Source organism: Schistocerca piceifrons, chromosome 2 (genome assembly GCF_021461385.2).
Source record: "Schistocerca piceifrons isolate TAMUIC-IGC-003096 chromosome 2, iqSchPice1.1, whole genome shotgun sequence".
Lineage (NCBI taxonomy): Eukaryota > Metazoa > Arthropoda > Insecta > Orthoptera > Acrididae > Schistocerca > Schistocerca piceifrons.
In genome coordinates, this window is record NC_060139.1 from 1,011,925,271 (window position 1) to 1,011,941,032 (window position 15,762).

Consider the following 15,762-nt stretch of genomic DNA (forward strand, 5'->3'; position numbering starts at 1 on the left):
GATGTATAATCCTGGGAAACTTATGAAATATCGTTCGTGAAAGTGTAAATGGTTCTCCAACCTGGATATATATAGTGAGGAAGGAAAAAAGCCTCAAGACGCTATACTCTCTGTACTTTCATCTCACCTTGGCATGTGGTGCCATGTTTATTACAACAATTATTACAACAGTACAGCTATTACCAAAACACTTCTAGAAAGGGAAACAAGAAATTGTGGTACAATGCAAATCAACAGAGGTCTCCTTAAGTATCTACAAACAGAAGCCAAATATCTATAGATAGGTGACACTACATTTCAAAGACAAGGTGACATTTTGCTGTATGTTTGGAAAGATAAAAGGGAGGTGTGAATGATAACAATAATTCATGATGAGCCCATGATTACAACAGAGGGGAGGGAGGGGGGCGGACATGACAAGGGGAAATCGCACAGAAACCAAATTATACAGCTACTTTCAAATAAGAAAGGTGTGCTCATTTCGTGCGTGTCTTACGAAAATCACCAGGAACTGCAACAATAAGCATGGTGCAGCAGCCGATATGCAATGTGTTAGTAAAAACATAGTCTTTGTTACTTTAATGTGTGGGAACACTACTTTTGATTTTAACAATTATGTCATGGTAAAATATGGGAAATTTTGCTTTGACATTACTATGAAAAGAATAGATTGCTGGTCACCACATAATGGAGGTAATGAGTCACAGACAGGCACAACAAAAAGACTGCTAAACAAATAAGCTTTCGCCTGAAAGGCCTTCTCCTGAATTAGACAACATACATACATAAACACAAATGTAGCTCCCACAATATGACCACTGTCTCTCGCTGCATTTTTTGTGTTATACAGTGATCTATGGAGAAAGATGAGTCTGGTACTGTATTATGTCTTAAAATTAATCAGTAGGTCTTATATATTATACTACTACATGATATATTTTGAAACCGCAATATTTCATTTATATTTGAATGAAAATTAAGTCCATATGCAAGAGACTGAAATGAATACACAAAAAAATTTAAAATGTTTGATGTTCCGTATCTTGATTTCAATATATTTTACTTAAGTCGTCATTCCACAAAATTCCTCAATTACTGTTAATCTTGCAAAGATTTTGGTTTTTATTTCTACAAATTATACATTATATACAAATTTATTATTTCTACAAATTATACATTATATACAGTCTCCATAGAACTGCTGGTAACACAGATCATACAAGTGGACAAGGAAAGAAAAAATTTCCAGATTTTCATGGATTTCCCAGTTATAAATAAATTTTTTCCTGGGTGAACATACTCTTTCTCTGTGGTAAGTGATAGTACACTTTCTGTCGGAACTGTAAAATTTAACAATATTTTGAAAGGTAAAGGTTTCATACACCAGCGTAGAGCTTCCCAGAACTTTAGGAAATGAAATCCAGAAGAAAAAAATGTGTTTTGGAAAGATCTTTGACCTGCAGCAACATACACACCGCACATTTTTTTATTATGAAAGTATACCTATGAATTCCACCGAACAGCATGTTGGTTTCCAAATCACTGGAATCGTTATTGTGATGTGCTTTTTTAAGCCAGTCATAGCTCATGTCTTATTATCTCGCAAGCAAATGACAACAGATATTCAGAGCATATGACACATGATGTACTTCTCGTATAGCAGCACAAATAGGCATATTTCATGGTTTACGTTAATATACACATAGTATAGCTACAGTGTGTTATCCTTTAAGATATCAATACAAATGTGCCAGTAAAATTTTAAATGATGATGTAAATGCCTGGTCTTACGGCCCAAAACTATTCTAAGTGGCTGGCCCATAAAGTGTTACGTTTTGAACGACAGTCAAATGATCTGTGATTTAAGAAATTCAGTACACATTCTCACATGTAACACTATTCATCTTGCTTAGAACAAAATTTACTTTGAAAGTAATGCTTCTCAGACTACCATTCACAACATTTTCCCCCAACCTGTTACAAATAGGTTTGTCTGAGCAGTTGCCAGAGAGTGCCAGAAGTAAGGTGTCACTGCACATGTGCAACTATGATGACACAGGGAGCCCTTGCTTGGCGTTTACTCTGCTCATACACCTTTCACTGCATTTTCTAATGTTCTAATGACTTAAAGTGTAAGTGTGGATCAGTTTATTCCCCCAAACCACCTTCCACTTCTTTACGAGGTGACTTATTTGGAACTTGCAGCCACTCTTCTCCACTGGCTACCAGCTGCTGGAAACCCTCTTGACTTCTTCTCCGTAGAAAAACGCTAGGTACAGGAATTTTTTGACTCTTTCTACTTATGAAATAAGCAGACACACAAACTTTACTTTTCGTCAATTAACAATGTATTTAACCTCCATACACAATAAAACTCTCACTTTCCACATAAATATGTAACTTCCTGTAAGTCTCTCATACCGCCGAACATCGGAAACAAACTGGGTTACAGTTAAAAGAAAGTTAGCTTAGATACCATAACTTCTCTGAACATGAATCAGAAAAAATGTCTTGCCTATAGCAAGGCTATGTCAAGAGTTTTTTTCAACTGTCCTTGTTTTAATAACAATAGTCAATGACACAATAAGCACTGAGCTGCAAATAAACTCCATGGTTCTTCCTTACACACTCACTAATCCATCTATGGATTGCCTGACAGGTACTTGTCGGTGCCTTTAGTCCGTCGCATCTACTTTCTTCCCGCGACTGAAACATGTGATGCCCAGTAGGTAGGATTCTACCATCCCACACTCATATCCAGAATATCATGTTTTCGAGGTGGTAGAAGGCTGAGTGGTTCTAGAATTTACACAGAAATTCTCGAATCACTACAATTTCTGTTTGGGATTTCATGCGCAGTGGAGCATCACAAGACCATGCGCAGCAGTGCGGCACATTGTTCAGATGGGACATATGGAGTTCTTGTACTTACGACAATTGTTTTATCATATCCTATCCAAGATATGCAAAATTAGAAAGCAGTCCTTGGCACAATATTTTTTTAAAAATTATACAAATTTCAAATGGTTCAAATGGCTCTGAGCACATCGGGACATAACTGCTGAGGTCATCAGTCCCCTAGAACTTACAACTACTTAAACCTAACTAACCTAAGGACAACACAACATCCATGCCCGAGGCAGGATTCGAACCTGCGACCGTAACAGTCACGCGGTTCCAGACTGTAGCGACTAGAACCGCTCGGCCACTCCGGCCGGCAAAAATTAGACATTACACCTTAACATACCCTAATATTTTGCTATGAGGTGGCTTTATCACAGACACTTTTTTTTTACTCTGAAATACTGTTATGTAGCATTTCCAATCAAATTTACATATACTTTGCACTGCAAAAAGCTAGTAAGAACAAATACCAATTTCTTGAGAAAATAAAAAACTGTTGTTTTTACACACCAGAACTAAGAATAATAAGCTTTTGTGACTGTTTCAAAGTGTATAAAATTAACAAGGTTATGTGTGAAGCCAAGAAACCTTGCAATTGGCAGTTTATAATCTACTCTAGGAGTAAATATAAAGCCTTGTGGGGAGCTACATTGATAAAACATGGTGTGCTACCAGTCTCCAATTTACTGAAGAATGATGTTCTGTAAATTTAAGACATAAACAACATAAATTAAGAAATAAAGTCAGGCCTTGAAGAGGTACCATACAAGTGTTGAAACATGTCCTGTGATCGAAAAACACAATGTCTCACGGAAGGCAGATATGTAAAATTCTGTTAAAGCTTTACAGTGTGTTTTTCGGAAAGCCAATGTTCTTGGAGTACCACCACTGTATTATCTCATGCTTGGTTCTTTATTATGCCATAATACCACATACGGCAGAAATGAAAACGGCACTTGAAATGCAGTGAGCAGTTGAAATTAGCTAACGGTGTGCAATGAAACACTTCATTTCAAATAAATTTACTGTCTCTGCAGGAAAGATTAAGAAAAGCCACTTTTATTTAGCAAACCAACAAAAATAACATGATTGTTCTGCAAAGTGATTAATACTTGATTGCCAATAACATGGAAATAAAATACAATCAGAAAACTGAAACTAATAACATATTTTAGCCTTCCATAACTACGAGACTGTATTTTAATTCATTTGATAACTCCCAGCCAAACAAATCAGTTTTGTTTTCATCTAATGTGAGAGCCATAAATGAAGAGAGAACAGCAAAAGCGGAAAACGTAAATGCGGGTCACATGGAGACTACTCGCCACTACAACTTCGACTGCTCTGTGCAACCGCACATATGGCAGCTTGGGTATGCCAGAACAATTTTTCTGGGTAGTATCTTGCTGCTACAGCTTATACACCCAAGAGCCACATTTCAAAACAATGAGAAGCAGGAGAAGGTCCTGCTCAGCTCTCTGCATGCGACCAATGCCAACTGCTCAAACAAACCTAATTTAAGCAGTTGTGACACCACACTCATTGAAAGAAGTTTGTTGTTACGAAGTATTGTTTACTCTTTGTCCTATAGCGATTGACAAATTTTGCTGTCGGTGGACGCTTGTGTGCGAACTATGTTTTATTGTTGTAAATGGCAAATTTTCTTTGTATCTTAAGTTTCATACTGGTATTTTCCTCTTGTTTATATCTTACTGCCATAGTATTATTCTGCAGTAGCGGAATACAGCAGTATTCTTTGTTAGAGTATCAGTTTTTACCAGTCAAAATTACAAAAATTTAACTCAAGACTAAAACAATGAAAAATTCCCAGAGTTCTAAAAGATTCCCAGGATTTTCATGGCTTTCTCCCAGATTAAAAATTCCCGGGTTTTTCCCAAAATTCCCAGTTGTCCCCAGCCCTGTGATACCATGAAGACAATGAGTCAAGCTCCAATTTCATTATATTTCTGGCCTAACATTCACCTCTCATGAAGCTATAAGAATATTCAGTGAGAGCTTTGCAAATAAAATATACTACAAATGATTATATCTTGGCTGTGTAAAAGTCTTGCTACTTCATACAATTCTGATTGTTGCTACATTTTGTTACAGTATTTCGATTTTTTCATGAGAAGGATAATCTCTCATAACCTCACTTTCACTATTCAGATGACAAACTGCACAGCGGATAGCTCATACCACACACTCAATTCTGGCATCAATGTTGCAAACGAAAAATGACCACTTGAAAGAGACAAGACTCACTACAGGAATAAAACGCCACAGGCACTGCAGTAGACTCACTTGTCTCAAATAGTCAGCTCACACAAGAAAATTGATCGTGTAAAAGGGGCTTTAGTATTTGTTGCCATCAACTAGTCAAACAAAATTACGAATTGTGGTATTAGTTACAGATCCCACAATGGAATTTCTGCTACATAATTTTATTGACACAATAGAAAAAAATCACTGCCAAAAAAACAAGACATTTCAGTTCTGTCAGGACGAACAATGCTAAAAATAATTGTGCCTGTAAATCCTGTAGTCAAGGGTTGTCACTTCCCCTTCAAATACTCTTCCTCATTGGCGAAAAATAGTTTTAATTTTTACTCAGTTGCAGCACTTCTTATATTAAACATGTAAAAATTAAATTTTGCTCCAACCAAGCATATTACACCAATCAGTAGTTCACAAACAAAATTATGCCACCCATATTTTTGTACTGGAAGCACCTTCTGTTAATAATGTGACCTGGAAAGGTATAACTAGACAAAAGAAACAAATATTTGGCAAAACCAGAACTAACAGCATTATATGGAGTCCATAAAAAATACTTGCACTATGAGTGCAGATGAAATCACTATGATTATGAATTGATATAAAAGTATGTGCTTCAATATTACGTTAGAGGTATTTAAAAATAATGGTGGCAAAATATCCGATAAAACATTACGCACCGATACATAGTAGTACAATGCATTATCTATGAGTTTCCTGTTCTCTGGATGTCTGATATGATCAATTGTGAAACAATTTGCAGCAGCCAGGTTGGCACATAAAGAGCGTTCAGCACCATTTGATGTAATGAGAACGGCACAGGTACCTTAAACAAAAACAGAAATAATCATTGGAGTCAGATGTGCAGTGAAATATATAACATTCCAGTGCAGCCATAACATTTATAAGAAACATTTACAAATTTAACAGGGCTACAAATTCTCAAATAATGGAAACAAATTTTATCTGCTCTTTTGAAATGGTGGCTGAATAACAGCACTCACGCCGTCTACTTAACACGTTCCCATGTTATTTCTGTTGAGGGTGGGTTGACTTTTCATTTACTGAAATGACACTTGTTATTGCAGGACACAGCATCAACTTTCACTACAGCCATCTCATTTCCATTTCCTGAACTCAAAATCCTTGTTACTGTTTGTAATTTTGTGACCTGCAAACTGGCATATAAATGGAAAGCAGTTTCACTTTGTTGTTGTTGTTGTTGTGGTCTTCAGTCCAAAGACTGGTTTGATGCAGCTCTCCATCCTATTCTATCCTGTGCAAGCCTCTTCATCTCTGAGTATCTACTGTAACATACATTCTTCTCAATCCGCTTCGTGTACTCATCTCTTGGTCTCCGCCTATGATTTTTACCTTCCACACTTCCCTACAGTACTAAACTGATGGTTCCTTGATGTCTCAGAATGTGTCCTACCAACCAATACCTTCTTCCGGTCAGGTTGTACCACAAATTTCTCTTCTGGTCAGGCTGTACCACAAATTCCTCCTCTCCCCAATTCTATTCAGTACTTCCTCATTAGTTACACGATCTATCCATCTAATCTTCAGCATTCTTCTGTAGCACCACATTTCAAGAGCCTCTACTGTCTTCTTGACTAAACTATCTATCATCCATGTTTCACATCCATACAGGGCTACACTCCATACAAATACTTCCAGAAAGGACTTCATGACACTTAAATCTGTACTCACTGTCAACAAATTTCTCTTCTTCAGAAATGATTTTCTTGCCATTGCCAGTCTACATTTTATATCCTCTCTACTTCGACCATCATCAGTTATTTTGCTCCCCAAATAGCAAAACTCCTTTACCACTTTAAGAGTCTCATTTCCTAATCTGATTCCTTCAGCATCACCTGATTTAATTTGACTACATTCCATTATCCTTGTTTTGCTTTTGTTGATGTTCATATTATATCTTCCTTTCAAGACACTGTCCACTCCATTCAACTGCTCTTCCAAGTCCTTTGCTGTCTCTGCCAGAATTACAATATCATTAGCAATCCTAAAAGTTTTTATTTCTCCACCCTGGACTTTAATTCCAACTCGAAACTTTTCTTTGTTTCCATTTATGTTTGCTCAATACGCAGATTGAATAACATCGAGGATCGGCTAGAACCCTTGCTCATTCCCTTCTCAACCACTGCTTCCCTTTCACGCCCCTCGACTCTCATAACTGCCATCTGGTTCCTGTGTAAATTGTAAATAGCTTTTCACTTCCTTTATTTTACCCCTGCCATACTTAGAATTGGAAAGAGACTACTCCAGTCAAACATAGTCAAAAGGTTTCACCAAATCTAAAAATGTTATAAATGTAGGTTTTCCTTTCCCTAGCCTGTCTTCTATGAGAAGTCGTAGGGTCAGTATTGCCTCACATGTTTCTACATTTCTCCAGAATCCAAACTTATCTTCCTCGGGGTCAGCTTCTACCAGTTTTTCCATTGTTTTGTAAAGGATTTGTGTTAGTAATTTGCAACTGTGACTTACTAAACTCATAATTCTATAATTTTCACACCTGTCACCAACCGCTTTCTTTGAAATTGGAACTATTATATCCCCTATAAAATCTGGAGGTAGTTCTCCTGTGTCATAGATCTTGCTCACCAGATGGAAGAGTTTTGTCATGGCTGGCTCTCCCAAGGCTATCAGTAGTTCTAATGGAATGTTATCTACTCCCGGGGCCTTTGTTTCAGCTTAAGTCTTTCAGTGCTTTATCAAATTCTTCACACAGTATTATATCTCCCTTCACATCTTCATCTAGATCCTCTTGCATTTCCATAATATTGCCTTCAAGTACATCTCCCTTGTATAGACTCTCTATATACTCCTCTCAACCTTTCTGCTTTTCCTTCTTTGCTTAGGACTGGTTTTCCATCTGAGCTATTGATATTAATATAGGTTTTTCTCCAACCAATTTTACTTTAACATACCATAATGCTAAAAAGTAACCAATTGCTTATTGGTTTCATAAGTTCATAACTAACTAATATGATGGGCATATGTCCTAAAACATAGTGAAGTGCTGATCATATCATGTTTTAATACGAAGATTTATTACGGTAAGCTGTCAAATGTGAGATTTAAATGCTCTGTTAGCTCAAGGTGAAGAAGTCAAAAGATTTTTATGTTAGGTGAGGTATGGAAAGATCAGCCAGGGTGCGAGGAGAGTGTACCATGGGGTGTAGAACGAGTAATCTATATTTCACTTGTATGGTGCTGCCAACGAGAGGAATAAAACCAGTAGCTCAGTGGCATATGCAATTGTAGTTCGAAGATATTTTATGTACTAGGATTCAATATGATGGCTGCAATGAACTAGGAACTCCCCCATCACTTATTTTCACAAATAATTTTCTTTACATTTCACAACAAATGTAACAGAGGAAAGGACATTTGTTCTGTATTCCTTGGATACAACTGTGCTGTTTAACTGCAAATGTAGGCAAGAGCTGATGAAAGCACATTTTTTAATGCAAATCTTAAAATGGATGTCCATTCATGAGTAGAGAGCTGAGAGAAAAAGAAAAGCATAAATATTTACATGAGAGGAGCAATTAAAGCTGTATATTAGACCTAAATTAATGAGCACAAACCTGTAGGTTCTTTATCTGTATACTGGTATTTCACATCTACTCCCTCTGCTCGGGCCTTTGTTTCCATAATCGTGCTGAATTTGTCTTTGCCAACACAACCCATGAAAACTGTAACATTAGGTTCACAAAGAATCCACTAGAAGTGAAAAGAAAAGAATGAATTAGGTCAGATGTTAACTGTTAGTTATACTTCTATAATAATTTTTCCTAGGGTGCTTTTAAGATGGGGATAAATGATGCAACATATGTAAAAGTAACGGCAAAATAAAAGAAAAAGAAAAGCCAAATCTAATGCTTATCAAATGACACGCTACAGACATTTCAACAAAACTTGACACAATCAACTGCCAATTTCCCTCTCTTCCTGCCCTATAGCATTTCCCGGGGGTACTCTTACTTTATCCTTTAAAATCATGTTTCCTCCATTCTTCCATCCATTCTAGTGCAGACAGGAACTTCAAATTCTGAAAGCAAGCATTTCTCACAGTTTGTTTTTGCATGTCTGTTCCTGCACATGAAATTATTCTTTCCACCTTGGCTCGAAGAATATTAAAGTAAGTACAGATAACATACTGCAGGCCAAATGGAAACACTCCTCTTCTTAAAATAATAATGAAAAATTGAAAAGAATTGTAATCAAAGGCATGTTGCAGTCACTTCCCAGTACACATGTCCTCTATATCATTTATTGTCAACAACAGAAATCAATTTACGATGATCTGTGTTTACACTACTGCAATAACAAAACATAACATCTGTTTTCATGTGGAGTCCTTATTCTTTTCTATGGTTCACGGTGGGGCTCTGCATTCTGGTGCTCCTGCTTTCAACAAATTTATCAACATCTACATCAATACTCTGCGAACCACTGTGAAGTGCACAGCAAAATAAAGTATTTTCCCATTCCATATTTTCCAAGAATGATTGATTAAATGTCTCTGTGCACACAGTACTTTGTCTAATCTTATCTTTGCAATCCCTTTGCAGTTGATTATTAAAGAGTTGTAATTATTTCTAGATTCATCACTTCATACTGGTATATGTATGGTTTCTGTTCTTTCGGACATGTCCAAAAGAACAGACACCACGGTGGATCATGACAGCTGTAAAGAATGAAATCTCATTGAATTACAAACATCAGCTGTGTATGGGACGTTGATAGAAATCAACGGGGAGAGTTGAAAATGTGCCACACTGGGATTCGAACCCGGGATCTCCTGCTTACCAGGCAGGTGCTCCTACCATTGATTTCTATCAATGTTCCGTGCACAGCTGATGTTTGCAATTCATTGAAATTTCATTCTTCATGGCTGTCATGATCCACCATTGTGTCAATTCTTTCGGACATGTCCAAAAGAACAGACAACATACACATATAATTACGGAGATCACAAGCCAAGGATCATTTCTATACGAATGCACACATATGCTTGAACTCTTGCAGGAATACGCCTTGCCATGAGCATTGAGATTAATGGGCAGGGAGCACTACTTTCATAGTTTCTGGAGTAAGTTTAGAATGTGGGTCTGCCAGGGGATGGGGGGGGGGGGGGGGGGCTTGGGATAAGCCCACGCAGCCGAGCTAATTCCTGTGACCTCAGTGGCTTAGGGGTTAGAGTGCCTGCATAGTAAGCAGGATATCCCAGGTTCGAATTCCAGTCAACTCTCCCCGTTGATTTCTATCGATGTCCTGTACACAGCTGATGTTTGTAATTCATTGCAATTTCACACTTCACACTGGTCCTTCAAACTAAATACACAGGTTTTTGCAGGTCCAGGTTTTTTGGCAACTTCTGTGATGCTCTGCCATAGGTAAAACAAACCTGTGACTATTCATGTTGCATTTCTTTGCATATGATCAGTATCTCCCCACAAACCTACAGTATTTTGTGTGGGTTGCACATATTTCAACAAGGTTCTAGGATGATCTGCGTGAGAGTTTGTACCCTACCAATGAACCTGCTTCACCTATGACTGATTCAATGTGATCATTCCAGTTCATATGCCCACACATTGTTACATATAAAAACAAAGATGAGGTGACTTACCGAACAAAAGCGCTGGCAGGTCGATAGACACACAAACAAACACAAACATACACACAAAATTCAAGCTTTCGCAACAAACTGTTGCCTCATCAGGAAAGAGGGAAGGAGAGGGGAAGACGAAAGGAAGTGGGTTTTAAGGGAGAGGGTAAGGAGTCATTCCAATCCCGGGAGCGGAAAGACTTACCTTAGGGGGAAAAAAGGAGGAAAAAAGGACAGAAGAAAAGGACAGGTATACACTCGCACACACGCACATATCCATCCACACATACAGACACAAGCAGACATCATGTCTGCTTGTGTCTGTATGTGTGGATGGATATGTGCGTGTGTGCGAGTGTATATCTGTCCTTTTTTCCTCCTTTTTTCCCCCCTAAGGTAAGTCTTTCCGCTCCCGGGATTGGAATGACTCCTTACCCTCTCCCTTAAAACCCACTTCCTTTCGTCTTCCCCTCTCCTTCCCTCTTTCCTGATGAGGCAACAGTTTGTTGCGAAAGCTTGAATTTTGTGTGTATGTTTGTGTTTGTTTGTGTGTCTATCGACCTGCCAGCGCTTTTGTTCGGTAAGTCACCTCATCTTTGTTTTTATATATAATTTTTCCCACGTGGAATGTTTCCTTCCATTATATTGATCACACATTGTTACACTTAGATATTTGTTTAAGTTGAGTTATTCCAATTGTGACTCACTGCTACTGCTGTGATAGGATAACAGTTTTATGCATTTTGAGAAGTGCTCAATTTTACATTTCTGAAAATTTAAAGCAAGATCTTTGCACCTCTTAAAAGCACTGACTGTATATTTCTGCAGATTCTTTCAGGCACTACTTTATAACACAGAACACATCATTTGTAAAAAGTCTTAGGTCATTCTTATACTATGCAAATAGCAAGGATCCCAAAACATTTCTCTGGGGCACACCTGCAGCTACTTCAAAATCTGTTGAAGACTTCATGTAAAATAGCATGCTGTGTCCTCCCCACAAAAAATGATAAATCCAGTAACAAATTTTGTTTGTTATCCAATATGATTGTATTTTTGTTAATATCTGCTGGTGTGGTAGTGGGTACTTGGCCAATGGCTTTCACAATGATGTGAGAAAAAGTAAAGAGTTGGATTCAAATGACTGGCTATTCAAGAGTCCTTGCCTTTTTTTAAAATTTTTAAAGTTACCTTTTTATGTGCAGGTGATGTTCTAAGAATCTACAACAGGCGGATTTCATTTTTGTTGGACAGTAGTTTTGTGGATCACTTCCGACGTTCTTCTAAAGGGTGTGATGTGTGCTTTCTTTTAGCGACTTCACAAAGTATGAATGATTTGCAGTATATTATGGCTAAAAGAGGGGTTAACTCCTTAACTCCGATGCAAATTCCCTGTAGAATCTGATAAGTATTCCATCAAGCCCTGGGATCTTGTTCAATTTTAGCAGTCTCAACTCTTTCATGGCACCAATATTAATATCTGTATACATGGTTGCCACAAGTTTTTCCAAGTGAAATTCCCTGATTTCCAGACAAGTTATAGCATTTTTCCCTGACACATTTTGAAATTGATTGGTTAATTGAGGGGGTTTATGGGACCAAACAGCATAGTCATCAGCCCTGTGATTCCAAAGTTACTCACAGAAGAAAGAGGGTCTGCTAAAAGTGGATGGATCCAGTAAGGGGAGTCAAACTATAAAACAAGGAAGTTAAAGCACAGAGTAAATGGCATAAAAGGTGAGACCAAATCTAAAAATTGGAAAAAAGAATTTTCCACCAGGGAGTGGTCACTGGGTCTCAGACCGAGAAAACATGAAGAGAGGCCCCAACCACAACCACCCTGCTCCTGCTCCAGGAGTAAAGCAAAACCTTGTATTGAACGTTCCGCAGCTGTAAGAATAACGTCTGTAATATGAGTGACCTCATCGTCGACGCTAGGAAAGTGACGGTCATCGAAAAAAGTGTCCAATCGGCTTGGGCAAACTTCCAGTGTCGCGGGCGCATATATGGCAGTTGTGGCTGCAATCGAAGGACACATGGAAAGTGGTCACTCTAGTGTGTATCAGCAAGGGCGAACCATTCGAAGCGCCGAGCTAGCGGAACAATATCGACCGAAAGGTCCAAATGAGAGAAATATGTCATGGAGACAGACAAAAATGTTGGGTCCCCAGTGTTGAGGCATACAAGATCCGGTTGGAGGAAGACGTCTATCAATAGTGAGCCACACGGACAAGGATGTGGAGATCCCCAAAGCGGGTGGTGGGCATTGAAGTCCCCAACCAGCAAATAGGGGGGTGGAAGCTGACCAAGAAGATGAAGGAGATCAGCTCGTGCCATTGGTGTGGACGATGGAATGTAAACAGTACAAAGAGAGAAGGTGTATCCAGAAAGGGAAAGACGGACAGCGACAGCTTGGAAGGAAGTGTTTAAGGGGATTGGGTGATAATGGAGAGTATCATGGAGAAGAATCATGAGTCCTCCATGTAGTGGAGTGCCTTCAACAGAGGGGAGATCAAATCGGACTGACTGAAAATGGGGGAAAACAAAGCGGTCGTGGGGACGCAGCTTTGTTTCCTGAAGACAGAAGATGACCGGCAAGTAGGATCGTAAGAGGATCGAGACTTCATCCCGATTGGCTCGAATGCCGCGGATATTCATATGGATAATGGACATAGGGTCGACAGAAAATGGAAGAATGTGACCAAGGTTGCCCTCAACTCAATGGCTGCTCAGAGCTTGCGACCGACAGCGTGGAACGGCATTCAGCCGAAGACAGAAGATCCTGATCCATAGGTTGTTCAGGAGCAGCTCCTGCCACTAGGGATCGGGCGGTTGATCGGCCGCCAGCAGTGCGCCTCGGCGACACAGAAGATGGCCGAGAGCGGCTACCGCAAGGTGGTGCAGTAGATGAGACACGCCGTGGCGGAGAAGGAGAGGAACTGGGTTTCTTATTAGCCTTCTTGGAAACAGGATATTTAGATGAAGGAGGAACCGATGGTTGTGAAGTTGGGGTACGTAAAAAATCTTCATGAGTAGGCTCTTTTTTGGAAATCCGGGTGCCTGACTTTTGGGCTCGAGATTTAGCAGAACCCGATGAAGGGTGAGCCATACAGCGAGCAGGCGAAAGTGGGGAGGTGGAATGGGCGATCTTTGCACTGGCCGATCTGACGACCGTGGCACTAAAGGTGAGATCACAAGTCTGCGTGGCCACCTCCTTTGTTGGCCGAGGAGAGGCAAGGACAGTGCTGTATTTACCTGTCTGAGGCACAGTCGGCTTTCGACTGGCGAATAATTTTCGAGCAGCAAAGTTCGACACCTTTTCCTTCACTCTGATTTCCTGAAAGAGTTTTTCGTCTTTAAAAATGGGGAAATCTCTAGAGGAAGCAGCGTGGTCACCCATACAGTTGATGCAACGAGGGGATGGAGATGGACAAGCACCCTCATGGGCATCCTTACCACACGTAACACATTTGGCCGGATTGGAACAGGACTGGCTGATATGATTGAACCACTGACACTGATAGCAATGTGTAGGGTTTGGGATGTAAGGGCGAATGGAAATTATCTCATAGCCTGCTTTTATGTTCGATGGGAGTTGAACTCTGTCAAATGTCAAGAAGACAGTACGGGTTGGAACGATGTTCGTGTCAACCCTTTTCATGACTCATTGAACAGCCGTTATGCCCTGGTCAGAGAGGTAGTGTTGAATTTCCTCGTCGGACAATCTGTCGAGGGAGCATGTATAAACGACCCCATGTGAGGAATTTAAAGTGTGGTGCGCTTCCACCCGGACAGAGAAGGTGTGTAGCAGTGAAGTATGCAGCAATTTTTGTGCCTGGAGGGCACTGACTGTTTCTAACAACAAGGTGCCATTTTGTAATCTGGAACAAGTCTTTACAGGACCTGCAATTGTGTCGACACCTTTCTGAATAATGAAAGGGTTGACTGTGGAGAAGTCGTGACCTTCGTCAGACCGAGAAACAAGAAGGAACTGTGGCAACGATGGAAGAACTGTCTGTGGCTGAGACTCATTGAACTTACGCTAAAGCAGACATAGTAGAAGATGAGGAAACCATTGCGGAAGTATCCCCCATGGTTACCGGCACCTCCGATGGTGCGCTCCTCCCTTGTGGGGGGCCTCTCTGAGGGCACTCCCGCTTTAGGTGATTGTTCACACCTCAGGTCACACCTCCTGAGAAATGGACGGAGGGACCAATCGGCACTTTCGGAAGGTATCAGCTCGGGTAATCATCCCTCCCTGGGCCCGGCCGTTACCAGGGGGTACGTACGTGTCCTACCTGTCTACACGGGGCGGGGAATTACGCGTTACCCCGTCACCGGCTACGCATGGAAATGCGTGAGTTGGCCTTCAGACACACACAGCGAGGAAAAACAAAGAAAGGGAAAGGAAAGAAGAGAGGTCTCAAACGCCACAGCGGAGAAAAGGGTAAAGAGAAGAGGTAAGGAAAAGAGAAGGACAAAGGAAGGACCAAGACTTGCAAGCAGAGAAAGCAAAGAATGTGTTACATTTTCGAGCGTTCGTCTCCGGATGTAGGCACAAAACATACTCTCAGAGGGGGAGAAAGGGAAGGAAAGAGGCAGAGGTTGCGGGGGGGGGGGGGGGGGGGAGGGGGGGGGTGATGATGGGGGTGGAAGGATGCGGAAAAGGAAGGTATGCAGCCCGGAAAGGAAGGAGGGCCACATTAGCTTAGGATCCCGTGCTCGCTACGCACGTATCCACAAAAGAGTTGTGGACCCCCTGGGGGGTTTAATGAGCTTGTATGGGTACACCCCAGCGAAGAGAATGACAATGTACTCATTCATTCTCGTAACTTTTGATGAACCTGCTTTAACAGTGTTCATTATCACACAAGTAACAGTCACAACAAATCAAATAATTCCTGTACACATGAAAAACAAAAGAATACTAGAGAAGGAAA

General features: G+C 40.1%; 1 protein-coding gene across 3 annotated transcripts in view; it reads right to left on the reverse strand.

The window, feature by feature from the left end:
* Positions 1 to 15,762, reverse strand: part of LOC124774870 (adenosine kinase) — a 104,939-nt gene that overhangs the window by 73,930 nt on the left and 15,247 nt on the right. For all 3 annotated transcript variants that reach the window (XM_047249520.1, XM_047249519.1, XM_047249518.1), the window contains 2 exons: positions 8,796 to 8,931; positions 5,862 to 6,007 (listed from right to left, as the gene is read on the reverse strand). In XM_047249520.1, the coding sequence (XP_047105476.1) occupies positions 5,862 to 6,007; positions 8,796 to 8,931 (282 nt within the window). The remainder of the gene's footprint in view (positions 1 to 5,861; positions 6,008 to 8,795; positions 8,932 to 15,762) is intronic.